Consider the following 27,251-nt stretch of genomic DNA (forward strand, 5'->3'; position numbering starts at 1 on the left):
AAAGATGGGGTGTAAAACCCATATTTTATACAATCTAATAAATGATTGTCACATCAACATTTTACTTAAAATTCAATACATCCTACCACACTTAATAACATCTCAATAAATTTCCAATTTGGTTAGATTTACATATGAGTATTAGAATTTATTAAGTGTGATTGTGTCTATACTTAAATATGTGATAAAATAATCTGGTATGTTAGAATTGAAGGGGTAAAACATGAGTTTTACACCATAAACTTATAGAATTTAAACTCCTTTTTTATATATATAAGCCAAATGTCAGGAAGTGCTTTCTAGAGACTTTGAACACAGCCATCTACCAAAAAATAGGTTGTTTTCTCTAAAAATGTTCTCAACTGAAAATATTCTACTATAAAAAAACATTTGACATCGAATATATAAGAGCCTGAGAATAAATTGGCAATCAAAGCCAGTTGTCTTGTTTTTTCAATACACCAGTTCATACCAAGTCATAAGCAATGATGTCACAAAAACCACGGAAAAAACACAGAAGAAAAAGCGCTCAAGAGGATTTCTATAATATGCAAACCATTTCAGCACTCATGAACAAGTAATGAAGTAAACCACAAAAATATATGTAACTTCCATCAGAATAAAAAATGCTTACCTGTGCAAATGCTTGCGTGAATGGCTTCCATTAGATATAACAGTAAGATTTTCCACACAAGAACAAAAGACATAACATCACATCACAAAATAAAACAAGTGTGTCCGGAAAACTACAGCTGAGAAAGATATACTAGATAAACTTCACTACAAAAACAGAGCTTAGACAATCTCATGAAGCACCACCATTAATTTTCTCTGACTGCGTGACCGCCCATAATTTCACGTAAGTTTCAGAACAGGCATGAGCATAATCTGTCATGGCACGGAAGAGCTCAGGTAAACGAGTTTTGAGACTAACCAGTGACTTCTCTCTCACCTGAAGACAATGTCTTTGGTGAGATTCAACTTCCTCTTCCAATCTCTTCCTCAAGCTCTCAACCACAAATTCCTTCTCTGTGAGGGGATCCTTGTGATTTGGATCTTCACCTCTTTCAGTATCCATATCCTCAGGGCCCCTTCGCTGCAAATACTTCTCGCGCCATTCTACAAATGCCTGGTTTTTGCGTAAGAATTCCTTCCTAGTCTCCTCACACTTCTCTTTTAGCTTCATCTCTTCCTCCTGATGAAGTATTATGCTTTTTATCACAGCAGCAAAGGAGGAAATTCCGGATTTAACAAGCTCATCTGGAAGCTTTTCAAGATAGTTGTGCCACGAATGGAGGAGGGCTTGGATTGGAGGATGCTGGACTCCTGGTTGGATTGATACTTTCTCCTTTAAGCTGCTTTCAATGGGGATCAGATTTAATTTTAACCAATTGTTAAGAAATTGGATGTATTGTTTTTGATGAGTTATGAGCTTCTCAAATTGAGAGTGCCATTGTTGGACAACATCCCAAAGTTGGACGGTGTGGTCATAGTGTTGTTTGGATGTTTCCCTGGGTTCATGTGCAATGTCAAGGGATTTGAGGTTTGTAACTAATTTCAGCTGGTTCTCATGATGTATGGACATATTTTTCCACATTTTGGCCATCCTGTGGAGCAGATATCATATTAATGATCATGATCAAGTTGCCTTCCATTATCAAAAATAAAAAATAAAAAATAAAAAAATGATCAAGTTGCTTTCAAAGGAACAAATAATTTCTTATACGATAAATGTAAGACAATAGTTTGTGACTGTAGAATGGAAATTCTAGTAATCTTATCCTTTGGAATACATTTTTTTGATGGATTAAAAACCAAATTCTATGAGATATGCACAAGTTTTCTACATAGCATATTGAGTGTGATTGAAGAGGATGGCAAGATATGGCACTGCATCATACATGAACAGAAGAACCTTTTCTGGTTGAGCAATATCAGAATCAACTAGAAGATGGAACATACTAAACAGCCCAGAACAATTTTCACAATATTTTAAATGTCAAAGATCATGGGTTTCTCATCACAGCATTGCCAAGGAAAATTAGCATTAATCATAATTAAGTTCTGACAGGCTCAAATGGACATAAAACAATAATATATCCAAGAAAATGGCTGCAGTAGGAAGACACTTTAGGCAATGTGAGTTGAAAAGTCCACCCTTAATAATTAATTTCCTGCTGTTTAAATATAACAAAGTGGAAGGGCCTTAAAACATTAATAACTGCAGCACAAGAGCAAGCTTTTTTTTCTCATGCGTTTTCCAAGCATATGCAAGCCAAAAGGTCAAGTGGGACTTGTAAAGGTAAGCGCAAACAGACCGTACAAGTCTTCAAACTGATCTCATGGGCTGAAACCCAACCAGGCCAGTTTGGTGTGAGTGATTAAATAGAGGGGAAAAGGTGAAGGCCAAAGAATGGTCCTTCTGAATATATATTTTATCTTCTTCTATAATAATAATAAAATTAAATTAAAAAAAAGAGCCAGAAAAGATGTTTATAGAACAAAGCATCAAGACACTGATATAAGATTGAAAAGCAGTGCCAGTGGAGCATATAATATAGTTACTACCTAGAGTAGAAACAGAGCATATTGGCAAGTGGTCTCTACACTGAAAACAAAGGGAAGCTACCAACCAGGAGTTTGGTACACTTCACAAAAATCTAATGTAAATCAGAGTCAAAGAACCAAACTGTAATTTAAAAGTGCAAAAGCAACCACACTAAGAGATATGGAGTAATCTTTTGGCATTCATAAACCTTAATTCGCTGTACAAAAGCTCGAGTCAGGCCCCTGCTCCATAACCAAAAAGATCATAAAGATAAAAGAGTGCAGCTCAGCAAGGAAAAATTTGTGGGGAAAATAAATTGGAAGAAAGCAATATTAAGATTTCTCAGTAACTTTTTTGGAAATAAAAGCTTACCCATCAACAAGAGCAACAAGTTTTGGGTACAACTGCTCATCACGTAAACGATTTACTTCCAAAACTGTTGAATCCATTGACTGCATGTCAACTATGTATCTTGTATGCAAATGACTAACAGCTGCTTTTGTTTTTTCCAAGGATTCAGCACTCACACTACGTTTCTTCTGCTTGTTCAGCAGATTAACCTTCCTCTGATACTCTAGCTTCATCAGCTCACCTTGCTGTCAACACAATGCAAACTTCAATAAGTTCAGCACAGGTAATAAATTTACAACATAAATTAACCCATAAAATCAAAATTACCAGCGCTGCACAAAAATGTTTCAGAAAGTACACATTAACCATTTTACATTAATCATACAAGGAGCTAAAAAGCTTCATGTGCACAAGTCTTACAAAAAGAGATGAAAAAAAAAAAAAACACACACACAGATGAAACCAAAGAAAACAAGGCAGTGTACCTTGACTTCTTCATAAAGTTTCTTTTCCCACGCTAACAACTTATCCAAAACAGTGGCATGAGTTTCGTATTCTTCTGAATCAAAATCATCCTTCCCAGCCTCACCATTGGACATACCTCTGAAAGATTTATTCCATGTAATGACACGCATGACCCTTTCAGAATGATTTATGTGTCCTGCAATTTTCAAAGAATGTTATGTTGGTAATCCGTTCATCAGCTTTGTTTTGGGTTTTTTTTTTTTTGTGGGGGGGGGGGGGGGGGGGGGAGGGGGGGGGGTGGTTTGGATTCATCACTACAAATACCAGTGCAAATTAAAAATTAAAAAAAAAGTAAAGTAAAGCAGATCAACCATTTTCCCAATTGCCTGGCCCAGGAATTTAGCAATTATCACACAGTAACCAAAAAAGTACAGCAAGATATTTGAAAATTGTAACTCAAGATTGCTAAAACTTCAGATTTACTAGGGCACCATGGGAAACATTTTGGACTTCTCTCCAAAAAAATTTATTTGATTGGTAAGTTACACATGCACCTGGTAGGTAGGTCTTGAAGTGCCACAACCTTACCCTCCATCCCATTACTATGGGAGGTGGAAGTGCTATGTTGAGCTAAATTTCATTGGCTTTGGACTTTTATCACTTTTGAAAAGAAAAAAGCAATAAATGATTTGAGGTTGATGTGGATCCTCTAAAGAGTGTAAAGCCCAAGTGATCCAATCATGGGTGAGATCTTATACAATTATAAAATTGGGCAGATCTATGCTTACTTTGAGCTTCGAAAATTTTCATACATTACACATTCACACGCTTTGGAAGCATTAAGGTAAAGGGTGTCTAATAATGCAACTTCACCAACAAATTAATACTAACATGACAGAACCTCAACTATGACACATAAGAGTTTGGAGAACGTCACACCATGAATGCACATTGAATTTCAAATCACTACCCCTTAGCTAAACAAACTTGAACAAACATAACAACATATTCAAAGATGTAACCATCCAATGACAAATGTAGCACATTGAATCTCAAACCATTCCCTTAGCTAAACAAACTCGAACAAACATAACAACATATTCAAGATGTAACCATCCAATGACAAATGACAAAAGAAGGGATTACCGCGATTATCAGCAAAATTGGAGTGGTAATGCAAGCGAGTGGCCTCAAGCATTTTGGAAACCTCTTGTGCACTCTCGGAAGCTTGCAAGAAATAATCATCAAGTTCCTTCAATATACTCTTCAACCGAACACTTGATCCCTTTGCTGCCACTCTCCTAAACTCGGGAGGGGCCGTCTTCGCGTGCTCGATTTGCTTCTCCTCTTTATTCTCCTCTTCCTCCTCCACTTTCTCCGGTGTCTTAGGCTCTATATCCACACCAATATCAGGCCCCACATTCACATTCTCACCAAATTGGGCCACACCCACATCCACATTTTCAATATTACCAACATCCTCCTCGGCTAAAGTCGAACCCGGCATATTCTCCATCATGAAGAAATAGTCCCAAGCCCCTTTCGATTCCGGCGTCGGTGGCGTCCCTGGCACCACTTCTTTCTGAGCAAAGCCATTACCATTACTCTTAACATCCCTGTTGTTAACATTGGCCCCATCACGATCATCACCATGATGATGATCATGATCATGATTTTCTTCTTCTTCTTCTTCTTCTTCAGCTATAGAAATGGTATCTCTTGCTCTCCAAAGCCTTCTCGGACCCTTAACATTAACATTAGCCGGCAAACTGGTAGTCCTTTTGATGGGACTTGGGCTAGGAGAGAAGTTAGGTAGCGGAGGAGGCGGCGGAAGAAGGCTGTCCTCAATGGGTGGTGGAGGCGGCGGCGGTGGATTCGAAGCTGACTCTAATGGCTGGTTGTGAAGCCCCTCGTTGTCATTCTCATTTTGGTGAAGTGGGTCTTCGGCCTCGCCGTGGCCGAAGTCACTGAGGGCGGCGCCGGTGTTCTTCAACGCCATGGCGTAGCCAGAATGGCCAGCAGCAAAAGCATTGCGAGCCACCACCGCTTCCTTCATGAGATTCTTCCTTTCCTTGCATCGTGCCACTGACTCCTCGTTGTCTATTCTTGACTGTGCACAACCCATTTTTTTCAGAGAGAGAGAGAGAGAGAGAGAGAGAAAGAGACCCAGATGTGTGAGTGAGGAGGCTTTGTGAGAGAAAGAGAGAGCATGAAAAGCGAGAGAGAGAGAGAGAGGGGAATAGAGCCAAAGCTTGTACAGAGAAGGTGGCAGAGAGAGCAGAGGAGGAGAGTGTATGAGTGAAAGAGAGAGAGAGAGAGAGGAAAAATAAAAACAGTGTGTTTTTGTTGTTTTTAACTCGCTGGGAGTGTCTGTTTTTACGCTACTCGCTGCTTTTGATTAAGAGGTGTCTTAATCAACATTTTTAAAATAACGGTCACATTTTTTGAGGTCAAACGACGTCGTCTTTCTTCTCGACTGGATATCACTACTATTATGGGGAGTAGTATACTATTTTGAAATTTAATCACAATATGGAAATTTCTGTGTGCTTTGGATTTTTACTTTTTTTACTTTTTTTGGCTACAGATTGTGGGTATGTTGGAATGTAAATTATTATCTTATTTTTTATTGTTTATTTTGTTTTTTAAAATATCATGTTTTCATTTTAATATTTTATGTTTTAAAAGTTTTATTTTGATTCTTTGTGTTCTTTAGTGTAGTATTTCTATTCGACTCTTTACTTTCTAAAACCTTTATTTTGACCGTTCATTTTAATCTTTTATGAAAATGAAAATCTTGAAGCATAAAAAGAATTGAATTAAAAAAAAAATTAAGCAAACTTGAAAGAATCAAAATGAAAATTTTAAAATGTAAAAAATAAATGCAAAGACAAATCAAATATAAAGGATAAAAATGAAGAAAAAAAATCACAAACTTTAAGGGTCAAAATGTATTTTAATCAAATTATAATTATACTTAGTAAAAATAAAATTTTAAAAATTAGAATATATCTAATCAAATAATTAAATAAATAAACCAGTACAAAAAAAAATAATTAAATAAACTAAACAAACCGACCCTAAAAGTAATTTGCTAGTTTTAGTTACTGTTTCCTAGTTGAATTACAGTTGTGGTATGCAGTCACGAGCCCACTAGGGGGGGAGGCTACGCACATAACATGAAGGATATCAAATCATTTAATTCTTGCTTTTTATGAGAATAATTAGCGAGTAATGGCAATTAAAAATTTGTTTTAAAGAGAATTAAAAGTTAAAACATAATTAGTTTACACTCATTTTTCGTTCCAACAAAAAGTTAGATGAGTAAGGGCAAGCTGTGAAGGGACATTTTTGCCACTATTGGAATTGGATGGATGTGAAGCATTCAAATCTAAAATGCATAAATTTGAAAATTGAACGTTATTTGCGCTCGTTGGTGAGTTTAGCATGTCTGCATGATTTATGGTGAAAACTCTTATTATTAGTATTAAAGAAATTTGAAAAACTCCATACATAATATTTTTACTACAATTTCATAATAAACTTTAAATGGTAAGTTATTACCTATAAACAAAACAGTAATTTTAGTGATAAACTCAAATTAAAATTAGTACTATTTAAAATTTATTATGAAAATATTGTAGACATAATCTTTTTTGTTATATATGAGTTCGAACACGTGCGCTCATGCAATTTTTGGTCATTTAGGAAGAAAAGATATTTGGGGCCAACTATTGTAAGAAAAGGACTGGGTGTGGGATGCGAACCACAGAGTCGTACAAAATATTTGCAAACTAATATATTTACTCGAATCGTTAAATCACGTAGAACATGATACTACCTTTCAGGAATTTTGTCTGTGAATCACACATAAGGAACGAGTGTTACACATATAGTACTAATGTAAGAAGAACAGTTTGTAACAGTATAGTGGTAATTTTATATTGAACGTGATTGTAAATTATTGTAAATGTTATTAGTCACTTGAAGGCTTGGAAGAGTAGAGAGTTGTTTTTTGCAATATAAAATTAACATCTTATTAATCTTTATTTTGTATTTACTTCTCTTTTTTTGCTGAATTTTGTTTTACATTTACTTGCTATTACTAATGTCCTTCTCAAATGCCCTACTCAGGTAAGCTGATAGGTACTAACAGTCTAATACTATCACATAAAACAACATCAGTGTGTAACAGTATAGTGGTAATTTTATAATGTGTGTGGTTGTATATTATTTAAACTAGTCACATATTTGCGCAATGAGCACGAAAATTTGATATGATTATTTTTCATTGGATAATTATTGAATTAATATGTTATATTGTATATTTTTTAAAATTCATTATGTGTTATTTGAAATTATGTTTTAAATTAAAAGTTTTTTTTAGTGTAACAAAATATATTTTTAGTCAGGTATTATATATACTGAGATATGTATGAAAATACAATGCAATCATTTTTTTATTTTTTTAAAATTGATAGTGTGACAACTATTAGACCAAGTTGTAACTATGTATATTTTGTTTATTACTACACAGATGTATGTGATTCAACTCTTATAGGTATATTTTTTTTTCTAAAATATAGATCCACATCTCTTTCTTTCTTACAATTGAAACTAAGTGAAAAAGTAAATAAAGATAATTATGCAATAGATCATTATCAATAAATCATATATCATAATGTGGAAATATAAAATAAAATGCAAAAAGAAAGAATTCTTTAAAACATTAATGGCGTAATGATGCTCTAGAGTAAATTATACTTTATCTTATTTTCTTTTTGACATTTTCAGTAAAGTTGATTAACTAAGTAAAGTAAAAGCTTACCAAGAAAGTTCATATTAACTAAAAATTTGATGGTGGAGATGCTAATTATTTGTAATAAAATGACCAAAATAAAAATAACAAATAGATTTGAGAAAAACACATAAGATTTCTAAAAGAAATTTTACCAAACACATGGAATGCAACAATACAAAAAAAGTATATGAAGCTAAAAACATTGTGAATACATTTATGCTTAGTGAAAGTCCATTGGTAGGCACATTCAAATTTGTAGCCATGTGTATTTTGTTTTGATATAAACTCAAATTTCTATTTAAAAAAAAAAAAAAACCACATATTAACCCAAACCAAAATTCAGCCAAAGTTATAAGAGTGATTTGTGATGGGAAATTTAAAAAACACAACACAAAAAAATTAAACAAAAAACCATCAACCTAAATTAGAGTTATAAGAAAGAACAAAGAGAGAGAGAGAGAGAGAGAGAGAGAGAGAGAGAGAGAGAGAGAGAGAATACTCAGTTTTTGTGTGGAAAAAATATGAACTAAATGGAATAAATAGTATCAAATTTATACAAAATAAGATGGGGAGAAAAAGAGTCAAAATTTAAGAAAAAGAAATGATGAGGGAAATTTAATGGTAAAGTAATGAGTATTAGGGAGATAAAGAGATAAAGAGGGAGGGGAAAGGTTGCAAGAAGAGAAGAATTTTTTTTTTTTTTTTTTTTAAGAATAGGAAGATAAAAAATAAAAATAAAAAGTTTAAATATTCAACTTTAACATTTACTTGAAATTAGAAACAAGAAAACGAAAAGTTGAAATCAATTTGGATAGTTGAATATTGTCAAATATTTGCATCTAATGAATAGTAACGTTTGTAATGAATAGTCAAACATGTGTATGAGGTATAGGAATTTAAATAAGAAAATCGCGCCACATGTCATACTCATGGCCGAGGAGGCCATTATCGTGCCGAGGAAGCCATACCCTCAGACAATAAGGCTACGTCAATAGAGAAAGAGTTTCGAAGAAGGGGTTAGCCTTGACATGACTGAAGGGATGATGGATGCCACCACATTTAATGCATCCCACCAAACCTCCTAACTACATTTATATGGAGAAAACTCCTGAACAGTGCTGTCTTGACTACCGCAACTCACAAGGGAATTGAGAAGGTGTCTGATAAGACAAGTACTCAAGTAATGGCCTGAACGATTAACAAATGAAGGGTCAAGATCATCTAAAGGGAGCTATATAATATGAGAAACCCTCCAGGGAGAAGTTGAATAGTAATGGAGTGCGTTAACAAGTTTTTCTATGAACTATATTTAATTATTTTATATAAAATAAAATAGAAAAATCATAAAGGAATTTTTTTTTTTTTTTTTTTTTTAAGTATGAGGTGGCTAATGAGGTAGCTCAACAAGAGTATAACAACATTAAATTCTACGTCAACAACATTAGATTTTACGTCTCAGCTTTTAGAGCTTTTAGATATTTATAGATGTTATTAGCCCCCTGAAGGATTGGAAGAGTAAAAGAGTTGTTTTTGCAATGTAAAGTTGACATCTTGTTGGTCTTTATTTGTTTTTTACTTCTTTTGCTGAATTTTATTGTATATTTACTTGTTATTACTAATGTCCTCCTCCAATACCGTACTTAGAGATAAGCTAATTCTGATTGATTAATTGTTCGTTTGACATCAACTTATTTAACTTTTTGTAGATTATCATTTTGCTGAAAGTTGACTAAAATATATTCGTACTTGAAAATCCGAAATTTTAAAAAATTGTACATAAATTGAATAATTTAAAATGTAAATGAAAAAGCTTATGACAAATGAACACTCAAGTCAGTCAAGTTACAAATCTTAGATGTCAGTTTTTTTGGCACAAAAGTGATAGAGCATCAATTGATAAACAGCCCTAATTAGAACCACCCTTAACCCATAGAACGAAAATAAAATAAAGCTAAACTGCTATGTTAATCTTCTAATAGAATTCAAACTAATATTTAGGGAATCCAGCCAAGTAATTTGATAAAGAAATTAAGACCTATCAAATTCAAAGTGAAAATGGCAATCCAATAGACACCTGAATCTAGTCAATAAAATAACAAAAATTGACCCACATTTTTTCACCTGAAATATGAAGTCAAATAGTAAAAAAATGAGAAATTATTAGATCCATCGGAGGATTGCTAACGTGGTCCTCCCAACCAATAAAACGTTGCCACAATGCCACTTATGCAAATGTGATCTTACTTGGTGATTTTTTTTTTTAAAAATTTTTTTGGTCCTGATTAGGAAGCTAACTCATACATTTGCAAAGGTTTACATCGTTTCATTGGTTAAAATGACCACTTTAACAACCCTCTCGATAGACCTAATAATTTCTCATCAAAAGGGGCAAGCAGCAGAATAAAGTGCAATTAGAACAATGCAATAAACAAATCCACCCTGATTGCTTAACAGTAAACACACACACAGACATATAAATTTTGAACTCTATATATTTCACTAAATATGATAAATTTACACTATCCATGATGATGCACATAGTGTGGTAAGTGTGCAACCACTACGATCCTCTCCATTTGCTTTTGATATGGTGTGAGATAATTTCATGGTAAAAAGTTTAATTTTCATGAATCTAAAAGTATAAGTGATACCACATGATTTAAATCCAAATCTCATTCTTTTTTTTTTATGGACTGAGAATTTCAATGGCATGGCACCGTATAAACTTTTAGTTTCGTGAACAATTGAATCCTCGTTGAAAAATGTAGCCCCCCACTCTCCATTTCAAATCAATCGAAGAGGAACACTGTTTGCCCAATAGTTACCATGAAACTGATACTTGAACTCCAATTCCCAACACCCAAAAGCTGATCGTCAAAAAATATTCACATATGCTCAAAATTTGCCTGATTCCCAATAAGGACCTCTGCCCATGTATTCCATCTTCCTGCCAACAAAAAAAAAAAAAAAAGAACAGTTTTGATGTTTTAAGAATTACCATCATGTTGAAATAAGGCAAATGGCTAAAATATGATCATCTTTTTGCTACTTCAGATTATGACCATAACTTTGCAACAGTAAGGATACAGAAAAGATGCGTTCCTCCTATGAAGGACAAAGACTTCACAAACAATTCCCAGTCAATTTTCAGAAGTGCTCCAGTATAGCAGTGGGGGAAACAATGTAGGCAGACACAAATAAAGGCAAGTTCACCGATAGCCAAGGACTATGATACCAATGACATGCTTGCCTCCAACTTGTCTAAGGGCATAACTATAACTAAGTAAAATCAAACAAGCAACATAAAAGAGATCACAGTTGGAATGAATGAAAGAAAACGGAAGTAATTACCCATATATACTAATCAGAAGGTAGGAACCCTCTAATTTGATGACTTCTGATAACCATTAGGGCATGAACACAAAATCCATTGTTTCGGGGTGCTTCAGGATGAGGAAGTTCAGAATGCATGAACAAAGATAGAGGTACTGTACAGAATGACAAGAGCCAATAAATTTGAGCATGGATCAATTCCAGAAATTTACGAGATGTTTGGAAGAAAGATCATGTTGTGTTGGAAGTACTAACCAAAAAGAGGAAGCACCCAAAGCAACTCATATTTTCATTTGAACTTGAGGCTGGACTGAAGTTTTCTCAACGCCTCCCCTTGTTGCTGAAGAAATACAAAATACCCAGTTAAAGAACAACTAAGGAAATATAATAGAATATTAGCAAAGGCAAAATTAATACATTAGTAAAATTGGAGAAATATTCAGTTCAATACCTCATACAACTTTTTCCATGCAAAATTTGTTCTTTCTTGCAATAAGCACCATTCCATGGCCATCTCATATTCAATTGTATTAGGCTGAGAACAATGTGAAGTAGATACAGCTTCTTTCTGAGAACAGACAGAAAATACAACCTTAGTCAAAGTTTTGCATGCTCACGAACATGGGGTTCAGCGTTTTGTGTGTGTATTTTGTGTGTGTGTGTGTGTGTGTGTGAGAGAGAGAGAGAGAGGGTTAATAATTGCACCATTTCCCGTTGCATTTGATGTTTAAGTTTATCAATAACAAGATGGCCAAAAAAAGATGGCTTCTTTTCTGGGTGGCAAGTAATTTTACTTCCAACAAGAGGCCTGCAAGTTATTTATAGAGGGTTAGGGAAAGAAATCAATGATTAAACATTTTAGATGCATGAGAAGCGAACTTCAAATACAAAGATACATTACACAGTAAACATAGGTAACAATAAGAGACTTGATACAGCAGAATTTAAGAAAGCTTGTCTGTTATTTGTATAATATTATTTTACAAATCCAGGACATGTGATTAACATTGGATGAATAGTCCAATGTCATCTAAACTTTAATAATCAATGGACATGAACAAAAAGGTCAATGATTTTTCCTCTCTTTTTTCAGATGAATTGAAAGATATAGCTTACAGGCTACACATTCTTTCAAGGGAAAATTACCTTGAGTTTTAGCGAAATTACACGAGCATTACCATTGTTTTGCTTTAGACACAAAACAATCTTAAAATGCAAGTTATATCACATTGGTCGCCCTAGGAACATATCGTCATCGTGTTAAGTAAACAAACTAGTTAATAAAAATGTAATTTTTCTTGTTCTTTGTCTTGCTCTTTTATTATCTGACTGAACCAGCCCTTGAGATCCCATAGCCAAAGGTTGAAGTTGATTTTTTCATTTGATTTTCTTCTCTTTCTATCTTTCTCACTTGATTTTCTCTTCACCAAAGCAGTCCTCTCTCCAGTAACCATTGCACTGTGAGCCTAATGGATCCCCGAAAGAGCAAAGCAAAGATATATTCGGTCCCCCAAACCCTTCATCCAGATAGCCTTCTCCTCCAAGAGCCCTTCCAGCATCTTTCTCATCAAACAATGAATGGGATGAGTGGAAGTTTGAAAATTCCTTTGACTTTCTCTCTCAACCTGTGAGCATGCTTTGAAGTTCTGTTGATTTTTATTTTTTAATTTTGTGTTGCAATGTGTGCTATGTGATGTCAATGGTGCTTTTTGTCATGGATCTAAAATGTGGGTCTTAACTGTTAAGAGATTTGGGTTTTGGTTGAATTTTGGGCAGTATATCCTTTGCTATCCATGGGCATGCTTGAGCTTTTATTTTTATTTTTGCTTTCATTTTCTTGATGCAATGCATGTCATGTTGAATAGGGAATGTCTTGTACAGGGCATAAACATTATCAGTATGATCAGAAACAGAGAAGATGTAGCATGTTTGTTTATAATTTGTTAAAGAAACTAAAGAAGGTGGAGAAGGAAGCGGAGTAGATTGTGAGTAAAGGGTTTGACAACTTGCATACAAGTTAAACGGTGTTAACAGCGAAAGAGGTTTGTGTTTAAAGCAAAACGAGGGGGTGCCTGGTGTAACTTTGCCAAGGACTGTGGTTGAGCTCCTTGCTTGTTGGCAAGGAAATTTTGGTCATCAGCGTAATGGTGTTATTTGGATGGCTGTCCCTCATCGTTTGATGTGGTGCATTTGGCAGGAGAGAAACAATTGGTATTTTGAAGATTCTGAAAGGACTATAGCTGATTTAAATCTTTTCTTCTTTAAAACTCTATCGGAGAGGATGTCTATCATAGGAAGTCATTCTATTTTTTTAGTCTATGATTTGATGGATGCTTGTAATTTATGTTTTTGATTATTTTGGTCCCCTGCTGTATACTCCCTGTATACTTGGGTGACTCCATTATTAAGTATTTGAATAAAATTTCCTTTACTTATCAAAAACAAAAAATTTTGCCAAGTCTCAAGGAGGTCTTTGTGATTTTCCGTTCTTTTAAACAAGGATACGGTTTCATCCATTTGCAAGAGCTGCCCCCATTTTTTTCTTTCTCCAATCTGTTGGATTTAGTAGAGCTGCTAGACTTTAGGTGTTAATAATTTTGGGTCACTCTTTGTATATTTCCCATGTAGCAAGGTGGTGCACCCCTTTCGCACTCTTTTAATATATTTTCTTATTTATTTTTAAAAATAATAATAATAAATAAGAAGAAAAAAGAAGATGGCTAGGTAAAGCTGAATTGTAAACAGAGTAGACTGGAAACAAGCTACTGAGATAGAATACAGATGTGGACATATGGGCACATTGGAAGAACAAGGTTTTCCTCCAAACTGGTTCGGAGGAATCTCTTCCAACAGATGGTCCATTTAACCGCCACATAGTGAGTTGAAAGAATTTCCCATTTACACCTTGGCTTAGCTGAAGAAGATATTGACTACAAGCTATATGTCCTGAGCCAGAACGAGCAGACAGCTCAAGGAGGGAAAGGTACAACCAACTAGTTTTGAAAGCCTATCCAACTCTTAGGATTTTCAGCATATCACACAGGTGCCAGAACCTAGGTGGCTGAGCTAACATTACTTTTTTTGATAAGTAAGAATAATTATATTAAAAAAAAGGCAAAAAACAACTTCATGCAGAGAGGGTAGGAAGTAGCCAAAGAATACAAAAAATACAGGAAGGCAGCTTCCAGATGGGGGCAACAAAGAAAGAGGCCATGCCACAACGATAAAGATTATTAGCTGGTCAATAAGTACATTCATCACAAGATTAGAAGAGGTTAACAAGAAAAAGACTAGAGCAACTACCACCAGAAAGTTGGCATCATGAAAACTGGTGGCCACAGAGGAGATTGTAAATTTTTTGAGGTACGGGAGCATAGAGGTGGTCCTGGGGCTTCTGAAGTATTCATTAGGTTCTCATCAAGGTGAAAGGTCATTGGAGAAATTTATAAAATAAAAAAAAAAATTATAAAAAAAAAAAAAAAAACCATATATTAGTCCTAGAGAAAGGTCATTGGAGAAATTTATAAAATAAAAAAAAAAATTATAAAAAAAAAAAAAAAAAACCATATATTAGTCCTAGTTCAAGAGGTTTTACATATCATGCTTGACAAAAATGTATTTTGACAAAGGAAAAAGACAAAGCAGGATTCCTCCTGTTGACACCAATTAATCAATATAAGGCACAGCTGGTTAATTGGAGTTGCAGACATACCTCCCATTTGATAATAATAGACAGCCCTCATCTAACTTTCTAACAGCTATCTCTGCTGCTTCTCTTGTTTTAAATATAACTAAAGCTTGACCTACAACAACAACAAACTACCGTGTCACAATTGAGGTAAAAGCAATACTGAAAATATCATTTCAGCTGTGCTCTGTATTTACGAGCAAAACATATCATTAATTGATGACTTTCCAAGACATCATCCAGTCTTTGTTCCAAAGAGGAAAAAGAAAAAACTACCCAGTTGGTTGACAATATAGTTAAGGTAAAGGTGCCTGTCTTCATACCAGAGTGAGGGCTAGAAATTGAAGTCTGCTGAATCATCTTTGCTGTGCAACTTTCCTTGAAGCCATGCCAAACAATATCCTAGTAAATAATTTAATGTTTATTGAGATTGGATAATACATCCTCAAAATGGAGGTGGGAAAAGGAGAAAAACTTTACAAAACAAAAAACCGACATAAACAGCAATGTCTGAATTGTGTAGTGGCCACCATAACTAAAAAGATGGAACAATTAAAAAACATAATAATATTTTTCTTAGAAAATAACTACAACTACAAGTAATTTTAAGGTCGGCTATTAATCCTAAAGACTAATCAGAGTGGGCTACATGTGTTCGTCTCTCCATTCTATCATATCCAACATCATACTCTCTGTCACCTCCTTCATTGACAAATCATTTTTACTTCTACAAACGCTATATTAGGTCTTACTCTACCTCTTTTTGTTCCCTCAGATCACTCACTCACTAATAAATTAGTTGCCCTCCTCTACACTTGACCAACCATACCCATTGATTCTCCTCATTTCATCAAACGGAGCTAGACCTATCTTTAAACAAATTTATTTATTCTATATCTTATCTTTCCCTATATTTCTCCCTATCCATCTCAACATTCTTATTTCAACTACGCTCATTTTGTGAACATGTAGCTTCTTATTTTTTTTGATAAGTAATAAGGATATATATTCAAGAACACTGCCTTATGCAGAAAAACATAAGGCAGAGAGAAAAATACAGATAGAGCAGATTAAGAAAAGAGAAAAAAGAAAGAGAAAGATACTACTAAATGCAAAGGAGAGAGCTAAGGAACATTGGAAGAGAGTCACTAGAGGTGATTCCCCAAGCCCTAGACCAGTCAAACAAAGAGCAACTGAAAGAAGCCAATAATTGGTCATCCGAGCTTTCCAAGTCCTCAAAAGTCCTCCAATTTCGCTCCCTCCAAAGCCACCACATTAAGCACAAAGGAGCTAGATTCCAAATGCTTGACGAATGTTTTCCAATCCAATTCCAACAACCAAAGAGAGTATCTGCAACCGTTCTTGGCAAGACCCAAGAAATCCCAAAAGAACTAAACACCAAACTCCACAACCTATGAGCCTTACCACAATGAAGTAGCAAATAATTCACCGTCTCCCAATTACAATAGCACATAATGCACCAGTCAACAACATGCATCCCTCTACCCCTCAAATTATCACCTGAAAGAATCTTATCCCACACAGCAGTCCACACAAAAAAGGAGACACACCGAGGAGCCTTCACCTTCCATACACCTTTCCAAGGAAAAATAATGGACAAAGGTCTTCTTAATTTATTGTAAAACGATCGGACAACAAAATCTCCATTCTTTGTCAACTTCCATCGCATACAATCTCCATTCTCAGTGGGAGGTAGATTAGAACCCAATGTGCGGAGAAAATCCTCCACATCACCCATTTCCCAATCATTTGGTCTTCGAATAAAATGAACATCCCAACTTCTCCGTTCCTCTATTCCCAACCGTTCAAGAGAAGAGGCCACCAATGCCTCTCTATTGGAAGCCATCCCAAATGTAGCTTCTTATTACCGCATCACTATCTATTATAGAGCATAACTAGTCTTATAGCAGCCTTATATAACTCTTCCTCTGATTTAATAGGTACTCTACACTCACATAAGGCTCCTCGTGTGCTTTTTCACTCACTTAATCCACCATGCTCTTATCCTATGATTCACATCTTGTACATCTCTACGCCCTTATGAATTATCAATTCAAGACATCGAAAGCCTCTTTGGTATCTCTTGACCATCAAGTTACAATCCTTTCATCTTTGTTTTTACTTTTTCCACACTTAAACTCCATGTGCTTTGTTTTACTCCCACTTAATGTAGCCTTTACATTCAAAAATATCCCTCCAAATTTCCAATTTGACATTGATTACACATTTAGTTTCATTCACTAAAACTATATAGTCTGCAAAAAGTATACACCAAGAGACTTCATCCGAAATCAATCTTGTAACCCCCATCCGTAACCAATACAAAAAGATGTGGACTTAAAGCTCCTCCTTGATGCAAACCTATTGGGATAGGAAACTCGTGATACTTTCACTTGCTATCATAGTAGATATTGCTCCATCACACATATCTTAGTAACAATTAAATTTTTTTTTTTTTTAGGTAAATTAGGAAGAAGGGGCTAGTGGGGTTTGAACCCCAATGCCTAGAGACCACAAAAAGTGTTGGAACAGCAAAGTATCCCTCAAAATCCTCCTTAGTGACTTTAATATTTACTAATACATATCCTTATAACCTTAATATAATTTAGAGGAACTCCTTACTTGTCTACAACTCACCACATAAACTCTCTAAATTCCCTAACATACACCTTCTATAGGTCAATAAAAACCATATGGAGATTTCTAAGGTCTACTTTAGTAAGAAAACTGATTATCCAATACTAGTATTCTATTTCTTAACCTATATTCAATCAGTCTCTCCCAAAATTCCATCCTTCACCGCCATAAACAACTATTTTTCACAAAAGCTTCACACAATAGCAACACTTTTTTTTTTTTGCCTAATATTTTAAATTGAAAACAAGCTTGAATGGCAACTAACCTAAACTCCCATCTAGGTGGGGAGAGTGTCAAACAGTCGATTGAGTGGCAAAGGGATAGAGAGAGAGAAGATTGTGTCACCATGTTGAGACTGTATCCACAATTTTTTTTTTTTTTTTTTTAAAAAAAAACCCTCTCAACACACCAAGGACACACAAGCAATTGTCTCTCCAACATGTCTGTGTCCAACACGTGTCAAACAAGGAATGCTAGGGGTTTTGTCATGTCCATGCTTCTTAATTACTCAGGATACTTCAATATCTTCTTTTTTTTATTAGTAGCATACTTCAATATCTTGTATGGCTTCTATAAAATATATTTATCAAAATTAACACTCCCACCTCTCTTTAGTCTCCTCATCCTTCACTAACACCCTTGTGATGAAAACTAACACTCCCATCCCACTTTTATCTCCTCTTCCTTCACTAACACCCTTTTAATCTTAATCCATAAGATACTAGACACAAATAGTCTTTTGTTTTCATTTCTCTTTATCTTAGAAAGTTTGTAAATATTCTTTTCTCCATCTTCCATCCCCAACTTGCTATATAATTTCATCGTAAGCTTTAGATCTAGCCCTTAATCCGACTCTCTCTCTTTAATCCAACCACTTCTTGGACCTCCTCATTCCACCATTAAGTCTCCTTAGTTGGTAGTACACCTCCTTAATATTCTCCAAGCATTCTTTAGCATTATCATTTCATTCAACATCTTCATTTGGGTCTCATTTGCCTTCCTCCCGCCACCTGATTATTGGATTCCTCTATAATCTCTTTTTTTTTTCCCATCTTTTAGTACAAATAGCTAGAACCCCAAAAGGCAATACAATCGGTAAGGGACTACAACCCATGAAGCAAAGGTCACTAGTTTGAATGTCCTCTACCCTTTCCACTTGAACCAAAACCTTTTTTTTATTATTATTATTATTAATTTGATGCATGGAACTTCACCAAGACAGGGCCCTTTCAACCCTTGGGGAGTGAACCACGAATGCACGACCCCACCTGCCAGAATTGTGTCAAGTAATCTAGAGAACTCCTAGTGGGGATCGAGCCCAAGATGTAAGTTGTACCCTAACAGTTTCCACTTCAGCCAATAATAATAATAATAATAACAAAAATATCTAGTACCACCAACCTATATTGAGTGGCTACGTTCTCCCTCAATATCACCTTGCAATCTTTACAACATTTACTATTGAATTCTTGAGTAAAGATGACATCTATTCGATTAACATTTTTCCCACTTTTGAATATATATATATATATATATAGCTGAGTTAGAAAAATTTTTTAAACAAAAACTTATTACTGATTCAGTAATTTTAAACAAGTGGAAGTCTTTTAATAGAATAGTAGACAAGTGACATGGTCCACCATAACACTATAATTTCTCGAGAGGAGAAATTATAAGATTCTCATGGTGGACAAATGATGCGGTCTACCATTCCACTATTTTTTTTTTTTTTTAAATCCAACTGTTGAAGGTAATTAAGTGTGTGTCCCTTTCTTGAAGCAAGTATTCATCAATATCATATCAAATGCCAAAGTCTATAATAACATCTCCTAAGTCATTCCTTAATACCTCTAGCCTCCATTAACTCTTTCAAACCCCCGACATCTTTTCCAACATGACATTTAGGTTTCCTTTAATAAAAAAATTTTAACCATTTGGTAACCCTTAAATCAATTTATCCATGTCCTCCAAAAAATTTGCTCTACAGATTCTTCCAGCCCTACTTGAGGAGGGTACACCCTAACTATGTTAATTATCTCTTCTCTCAAAACAATTTTTATTAACAAAATTATAATCCCCTATTCTTCTAATCTCAAAAAAAATTTCTTTTTTATCTATAATTTATCACCATCCCATTTTTATCTTTTCTTTGTTTTAAGTATGTTCAATTTCTCTACATTTCTCACCTAATCTCCTCCTAGCCATTGTATAAATGGGAAAGTTTTGAAAGTAAACTGCATTAAAAGGTGCACTTTTGTATTGGGGTTATAAAACCAAGCACAGATATCATAATTAAATCCAGCAAGAACATATAGACTAAATAAATAAATAACCAAAGCTCCAGAATGAGTAATACCTCCACTTCTGCAGAAGTATAAGTTGGATCCAAATTTTGAAGAAGAACCAGCGTTCCTTGCTCATTAGCAGTTTTCATTCTGTCTTCCCAGGGCTGAAGATACAAAAGGTATTCCATAGATTAGTCTAAACTGTCCCACTTTATATTCATATATGCCATCCATGTCCTATGCCAGATTTACTTGTTAAAAAAAAAATTGTATTTCAGATTCCAATGCTAATAATTCTTGTTTCTCTACTCCTGTCAGAGAGAGACAAGGAAATAAAATTATGATAATGAAACCAAAATGTCAACAAAAAATATGAACTCATGGGTTCATGAGCAATGATGAAAACTAATAACAACAACAAGCCTTAATCCCAATTTTGGGGTCAGCTATGGATCCTCAATTGATTAGTTAGGGTCGGCCACATATATTTTTTTCCTCCATTCCATTCTTTCTGAGGTCATACTCCATGTTACTTCCCTAATTGATAAGTCATTTTTTATTACTTCCAATAAGTAAATGAAATTTGAGAACATGCAATTGGAGGGAGAAAGAACAACTTACAAGTCCCTTAAACCATCTGCTTCTATCCTGTCAACATGCAGAAAATGAGAAACGGTAAGAACTATATCTCATCTTGAATAGAACCGTCACATAGAGAACAACAAAGAAAGCACCAAAGGGCATCCATAAACACATCCTTTGACTAGCGAATGACATATATAATTCTTTTTTTTTTGATAGGTAAGAAAGTAATATTATTAATAGAAAAGAATAAAAGATACATAGAGTTCACAGTAGTGAACAAAGAACAACATAGCAACAAAAAGAAATAAAGGAATCAAAATCTTATTCTAAGAGACAAAAGAAAATCAATAATAGTAAAACAATCCAAAAGACCCCAACACTGAGACCAATCAAAGAGAGCCCGTCGGCACAAATCTAACAACTGGGCCATTGATTTCTCGATATCCTCAAAAGAACACCGATTAAATTCAGTCCATATAGTCCACATCAAACAGCCTGGTACCAAATTCCAAATATCGGAATTATATTTCCCAAGCCAATGGTGCCAACAACAAAGTAAGTTTGCAACCGAACCTGACATATATAATATTTCTCTTGAGCAAAATTGTAAAATCTGTTCCAGTTTGCCTATGTGAACATACTATTTCAATACTGATACATTCTGGCAAACCGTTTCGAATAATTTGTATATTTATAATACTGTTTGTTCACTATCGTGTGTATTTTTCCTGCTATTCCTTTTTCAATTATATTTTCTTTCTTACCTATCAAAAAAAAAAAAAAATTGTATACTTATAAATATAAATCAATTTCCAATAGATGTAAAGGATGTAAAAATAATTTTACCTAGAAATTCATGAGCAAATATATGTGAACTTTATCAGCTACAATGACTCATATTTTCATGTAGCAACATTTTACATAATCCAACTATCAAGATGGCTAAAGCTGCTCATAAACCTCTTGTAGTGACTTTAAAATCAGTTTGGTCTAAAGTTTACAACTGACAGTTTATGATCCACATGGACTCTCCTTAATCCAACAGCCCACAGTTCACCACCATTCCATCCACAACTTTCCATACACCCTTTTTCCTTTATCCGACACTTCACCACAAACCATTCTAATATCATGTCCTACGAAAAATGCTAGACACATCTGCATTATACCCCAAAAGGATAGTTAGTATAGTCACAATTGCAACTCCTCTTAAAGCCCAGATTGACATAATACATGTATAATGTAGAATTCAGCACATATATGTGTAACACACATTCATCCAATCCACACAGTCTAAGATATTTATCTCCCCCACTAATATCTCTAACATCCTATTCAGAATCCATGCTATGCTACAGGCTCCCCAAGCCACACAAAGTTACTGGTTTGGCTCTAATACCATTTGTCATGACTCAAGAAAAGTGTTAGCTCCCACAAGGACTAATCACAATTGGGACTCCTCATAATTGCTTATAGCTAATATCAACTTATTACTTATCTTATGTGGACTTAGCACACACCCAACAACATACTTATACGATCCAATCCAATACCATATGGAATATCACATCTCACCCTCAAACACCCTTTCATTTCCACAGCTCTCAAATTATTGTACTCTTTGGCTTAAGAAAAAGAAATCTCAAACTCTCCAAGAATATCAATGAGTGAGAACACATTACCAATTGGTCACGACCCCTAACACCTTAACAAGCCCACCTCCAAAAGATTGAGGTGAAGAGTAGCTTGGCCCCTAGCATTTGATATCCTCTTTGCTTCAAGTCATTGATTGATACCAATGGCGGTGTGTGTGAGTGAGAGAGAGAGAGAGAACAAAAAGGGAGACTATAACCATGATAGGTACAATGGATATGTCTTGATAAAAAAATAAAAAAAAAAGAAATTTAAGTTGTATCAAAATTACAAAAACACCAAATTATGTATCGGTTCCAACTACAAACTTCCCAATATCGCCAAAATGAAAATGATCAATATTTTATTGATACAAACCTATATTTTAGCCAGTACAAACATAGGCTCCTTAGTACTGAATTTGGTACCAATACAAAAAAAAATTACCAGCCATACCGACCGATATGAAATTTGAAATTTTGGTATGAAACATCATTGGCTACAGCCAAGATCTATGTCTTGATCGAATAGAAAAGCACACAAATATATATATGTGTGGTGTGTGTGTGTGACAAAGAAACAATTAGTAATGAGAAAGTCTAGCAGTACAACAAAATCTCACAACATTTCACAAAACCTTTATTTTAAGTTGTGGTGGGTCCCAGTATAATATATTTTTTAAAAATTTTATTTCATTTTATTTTGACCTATGGTTGGCTAACACCTCAACTTGTGAAAATGTTATGAGCTTTTCTAGTGTCCATAGAAGAACTCCACAGCAATATACAGTTGCTATAGTAAAAAAACCTCATCAATTAGAACATAACATCTATTCAAGTTAGGATCCCATAAAAGAAAAGAAAAAAAGGCAAGAAAGTGGTAATCCTAACAATATAACTTACCATATCTGGTCTTCGTGTTACTTCCATTATTTGGTGATCAATCTTTTTGTCCTCATCCAAAGCCCGTCCAGGAGATGCTTTAGGCAACTTCCCATTAGAAAACTTTGTCTTGTCATCAGGCTTTACCTTCTTGAAAGGATCTTTTTCAGCCAATTGAGTATCCTTAGCAAGTTTAAGCCTAGATTTATCATCTAAAGCAGTTACAGTTGCTAAAGCCTTTGCATCATTACTATCCAAATCAGTGCTTAATATCTGTGGACTCTTCTTGTTCTTATCATCAACTTTAACAAAACCATCAAACTTTGCTCTCTTAGATGGTCTATCCTCCATTTCACCAAAATCCTTAGCAGACTTTACTTTCTTCTCAATGTCAACCTGTTTACCAACCTTGATTGAATCATCTTCAAACCTTAATGTAGCCTTGTCACTAGAAGCATTTTCCTGTCTATTATTAGTTTTAGAAATTTTTACCTCTATACCTATACTAGAAGCAGGCTGCTTTCTAAGCAAAGATTTTTGTTCAACTAGAGAAGCTTTCAAGTCTGTATTTTCTTTAACAATAGGCCCAGATTTGGTCCCGTCATTGAAATCATTCTCCACTCTATCATTACTTTTAGCCATTTCAACAGATTCTACGCCTACAGTAGAAGTAGGCTTCTCTCTAAGTGAAGATTTTTGTTTAACTAATGAAGAGTTAGAACCAGCATTGTCTTTCCCTAAATTATCAATAGAAATTTCAGTTGTCTTTAGATTTGTGTGCTCTATAGTTGGAGTTTGCTGGGAAGGAACCCCTCTTTCATAACTTGCTACAGCATTTCCACTAGCTCCTTTCTTGTCTGAATCAAGTTTCAAAACAACATTGGTCTTCTGAAGATCTATTCTGTTAAAGATAAATTTAACTGCAACAATTACAAACCAATGAACATATAAGACAAATTAGAACAATAAACAACTAATTTGAAATTACACCATTGGGACTTCCAAGGAATTATTATAAATTTTTTTTTTTTTTAAACCAAACAAACAAACAAGAAAAGAAAAGTTATACCTTCAATCCCAGCAACTTTTTCCTCTATCTTATCCAGAATTCTACGATTCCCAACATCAAAGGCACGGCAAAATATAAAGTCAGCTGCTCGAAGTTCTTCATCTGAAGGTTGTGGATTTCTACTATCCTTTGAAGTACAGACAACATTGCATTTTCCAGAAATTGCTTCCTGATTAATCATATAAAAATGATTAATAGCTGATTCACTTGAGCTGAAAAGTACTTCTCAACTCCAAAGGCACTTAAAATAAACTATTTCATACTTCCAAAATATAAAAATATAAAAAATAAAATAAAATAAAAAACTAATTCATAAAAAAAGCTTACCCCACGTCAAAGAATTAAATACACATTCAGAATTCAAATGATAAAAAATAAAGAAGATGTTGAAGTCTGTTTAAAGAAATTAGTAGTTCAATTGTGGCTTCATGTTTGAAAATCCACAAATCAACTTTTGCAGAGACATAAAAGAAGAGTATTAATAAGTTATGCTACCGAAAAAGCAATAGTATTAAAGAAGAATTTCAAATAATATACACACCAATCTTTTCTAAAATGACAGTATATTAGATTCTGTACCACCTGGAAACTGATTCTATCTCTAACATTATAAGCATAAGAACCAGTTACAAGATCAAAGTGCTAAACGCAATAGAGAGTGGATATACAGGAAAAAGAGGGGAAAATGCAAAACTATTTTATCCTAAGTTCAATTACCAAAGGATTAACATTTGCAAGGCCTACACCTTCACCAGAGGCCAAAAATAATTCATTCTCAGCACTGTCTTCATTCCCAAGAAAATTCTGAATCTCACAAGGGCGAAAGAACCAAAGAATCTTCACTTTTTTTGTCTTGTCTGAATTCTCCCATATTTTTATAATTTTCCCAACATAAGGGTCGGGTTCACCTTCCTTGTAAAGGTAAACAGAATCATAGAGAGAATACTCCACACCATCATATGTAAACGTTTCATAAAATTGGACATCTTTCTTTTTCCCACCAACTCCTCTCTTTTTAACCCATTCAAATTCAAGGTTCTCGAGTCCATCTGCTTCCACCATGCTCTCTATCAAACCTCTTACGAAGATGAGTAATAAAAAGACCTGAGAAACAGCAATAAATTCTTTTTATTAAAATACATTACATTTCAATACAAAGATTCACTTGCACAAGCAGCACAAAAGCTAAAACTACTAAACCAAAGGTATTAACAAACTCTAAACACGGAGAACATATGATCTAATTCATGCAAGCATAATAATTCACTTGGAATAGCTTATTTTCTTTAGGTGATTTTACTTTGAAAAAAATAAGTCAGATAAATGTATTGTTGTTCCTAAAAAAAATGAGGGCTCTAAAAACATAAGCTAAATAAAAAATAATAATAATAAAAAACATTTAAAATAAAATAAACTACACCAAATAGGCACTAACTCTTTTTCTTTTTTTTTAATGACGTGAAACCTTCACCAAGGCAGGGCCCTTTGGACCCACCCCCTGGGGAGTAAATCACGGATACACGACCTCATTCGCCAAAACTGGTCTATCAAGTAATTCAGGGGTAACTCCTAGAGGGAATCGAACCCGATATGTAAAAACAAATCATAAATCACATGTGAATGCAAGTATCATATGAATCCAAGTGTGATATATACAATACACATTACACATTATTGCTTAAGCATTAAAACAATCACAATGGGGACACACAACAACTACGGGGCACCAAAATCAGACCATACAACCCCCCCCCCCACCCCCCACACCGGCCATTTAATTTGACAAAAAATTATTTCTAAATCAATTTGCCACCTCCCAAATTGAAGTGCCATTCACTAAATTAATACAATATAAATAATATATATATATATATATATATTCCCTACAATTATTGAGGAACTTCTTTGCATTGAAACGAAGACAAACCCTGATTTCCAGGCTACACTCCTTTATTACTCTCATACAGAAATATCACAAATTAAACATATAAACCCCTAAAACAAAATTATAACCAAACCGTGCTTCGAACTCCTAAAGTTTAGGAAACAACTTTTGCTATAAATTTTTGAATCGCAGAAACCAATCGAAAAATTACAAAATATAAACATGCACTAAACCTAGCAAAAAATAGTCCACATAAATTAAATTGAAGCCTTAAAACCAATCGTAAAGTCTGGCAAAATGAAATGAACAGCCCCGATTAAGATTTTGACGAGAAACAAACAGCGCCTTTGGCAAACAATGGGCAATGCTATTGCAGAAGAGCACCGAAACACTTAATGGAGGCAATTGATGGAAGAATTGGCGGGAAAAACTTACGGTTTTTTCTTTCCCGAGAGTGAAAAATTTAGTGTTAATGCTCTGCTTTAATTTTTCTTCTTCCCCACTGAACCTGAAAAAGTGAAAACCCTAGCGATAAGTGCGCGTTTCGGTCTGTGTGTGTGTGTTTTTTTTCTTTTACATATAAATGAGTGTTTGATTTAATTTTGATTTTGATCTAGATATTACACAAGTCACAAATATATAGGCCACCTCCTATCTTCTGGCTTTTAAGAGAGAGAAATAAACAACGGTGCCCTTTTCTCTTTTTGATCAAATTTGCTTTAGAAAAAAAATATAAAATATATATAAAGGCCTTTTTCAATAACTTTCAGTACTCACTAGGTTATTTAGATTTTAAAAATGGTATATAATTCTAATTTATTAAATCAATATGTTATGTGTTTTTTTTTTTTTTTTTTGGTTGAGAAGACCATATGTTATGTTATGTATTCTCAAAAAAAAAATATATATATATATATATGTGTGTGTGTGTGTGTTATGGAAAGAGCACAATTTAATGGGTATATTACACTGTTTTAAAAACCGGACCGGACCGGCCGGTCCGACCGGTTCAACCGGGAACCAAGGACCAATTCGGTCTGGTTAAAAGCTCCAAAACCGTCAACAATCGG

At 34.4% G+C, this 27,251-nt stretch overlaps 2 protein-coding genes across 4 annotated transcripts; both read right to left on the reverse strand.

Moving 5' to 3' along the window:
- Nucleotides 1-630: 630 nt before the first annotated feature.
- Nucleotides 631-5,801, reverse strand: LOC112014131 (protein ALTERED PHOSPHATE STARVATION RESPONSE 1). Its single transcript, XM_024046513.2, has 4 exons — nt 4,511-5,801; nt 3,385-3,560; nt 2,921-3,144; nt 631-1,607 (listed from the first exon to the last, which is right to left on the reverse strand). The coding sequence occupies exons 1-4, from the start codon at nt 5,487-5,489 to the stop codon at nt 806-808; spliced, it is 2,181 nt and encodes a 726-aa protein (XP_023902281.1). The 5' UTR covers nt 5,490-5,801; the 3' UTR covers nt 631-805.
- Nucleotides 5,802-10,633: 4,832 nt separating this feature from the next.
- On the reverse strand, nt 10,634-26,806 carry LOC112014130 (protein ANTI-SILENCING 1). 3 transcript variants are annotated; one of them, XR_010626336.1, is made up of 13 exons: nt 26,617-26,805; nt 25,014-25,400; nt 24,297-24,465; nt 23,249-24,147; nt 20,751-20,777; nt 20,201-20,293; nt 15,510-15,588; nt 15,211-15,301; nt 12,204-12,306; nt 11,950-12,066; nt 11,754-11,838; nt 11,517-11,653; nt 10,634-11,112 (listed from the first exon to the last, which is right to left on the reverse strand). XR_010626336.1 is itself a non-coding variant. In XM_065766819.1 (12 exons), exons 2-11 carry the CDS (start codon nt 25,356-25,358, stop codon nt 11,788-11,790), a joined length of 1,974 nt encoding a protein of 657 aa, XP_065622891.1. In that variant the 5' UTR covers nt 25,359-25,400; nt 26,617-26,806; the 3' UTR covers nt 10,634-11,112; nt 11,754-11,787. The 3 variants fall into 3 exon arrangements, 1 of the variants encoding a protein (XP_065622891.1); XR_010626337.1 differs by lacking the exon at nt 26,617-26,805 and having other exon boundaries at nt 25,043-25,194; XM_065766819.1 differs by lacking the exon at nt 11,517-11,653 and having other exon boundaries at nt 26,617-26,806.
- Between the last annotated feature and the right edge of the window lie 445 nt (nt 26,807-27,251).

This window comes from Quercus suber, unplaced genomic scaffold, assembly GCF_002906115.3.
Source record: "Quercus suber isolate HL8 unplaced genomic scaffold, Cork oak 2.0 scaffold_749, whole genome shotgun sequence".
Taxonomy (NCBI): domain Eukaryota; kingdom Viridiplantae; phylum Streptophyta; class Magnoliopsida; order Fagales; family Fagaceae; genus Quercus; species Quercus suber.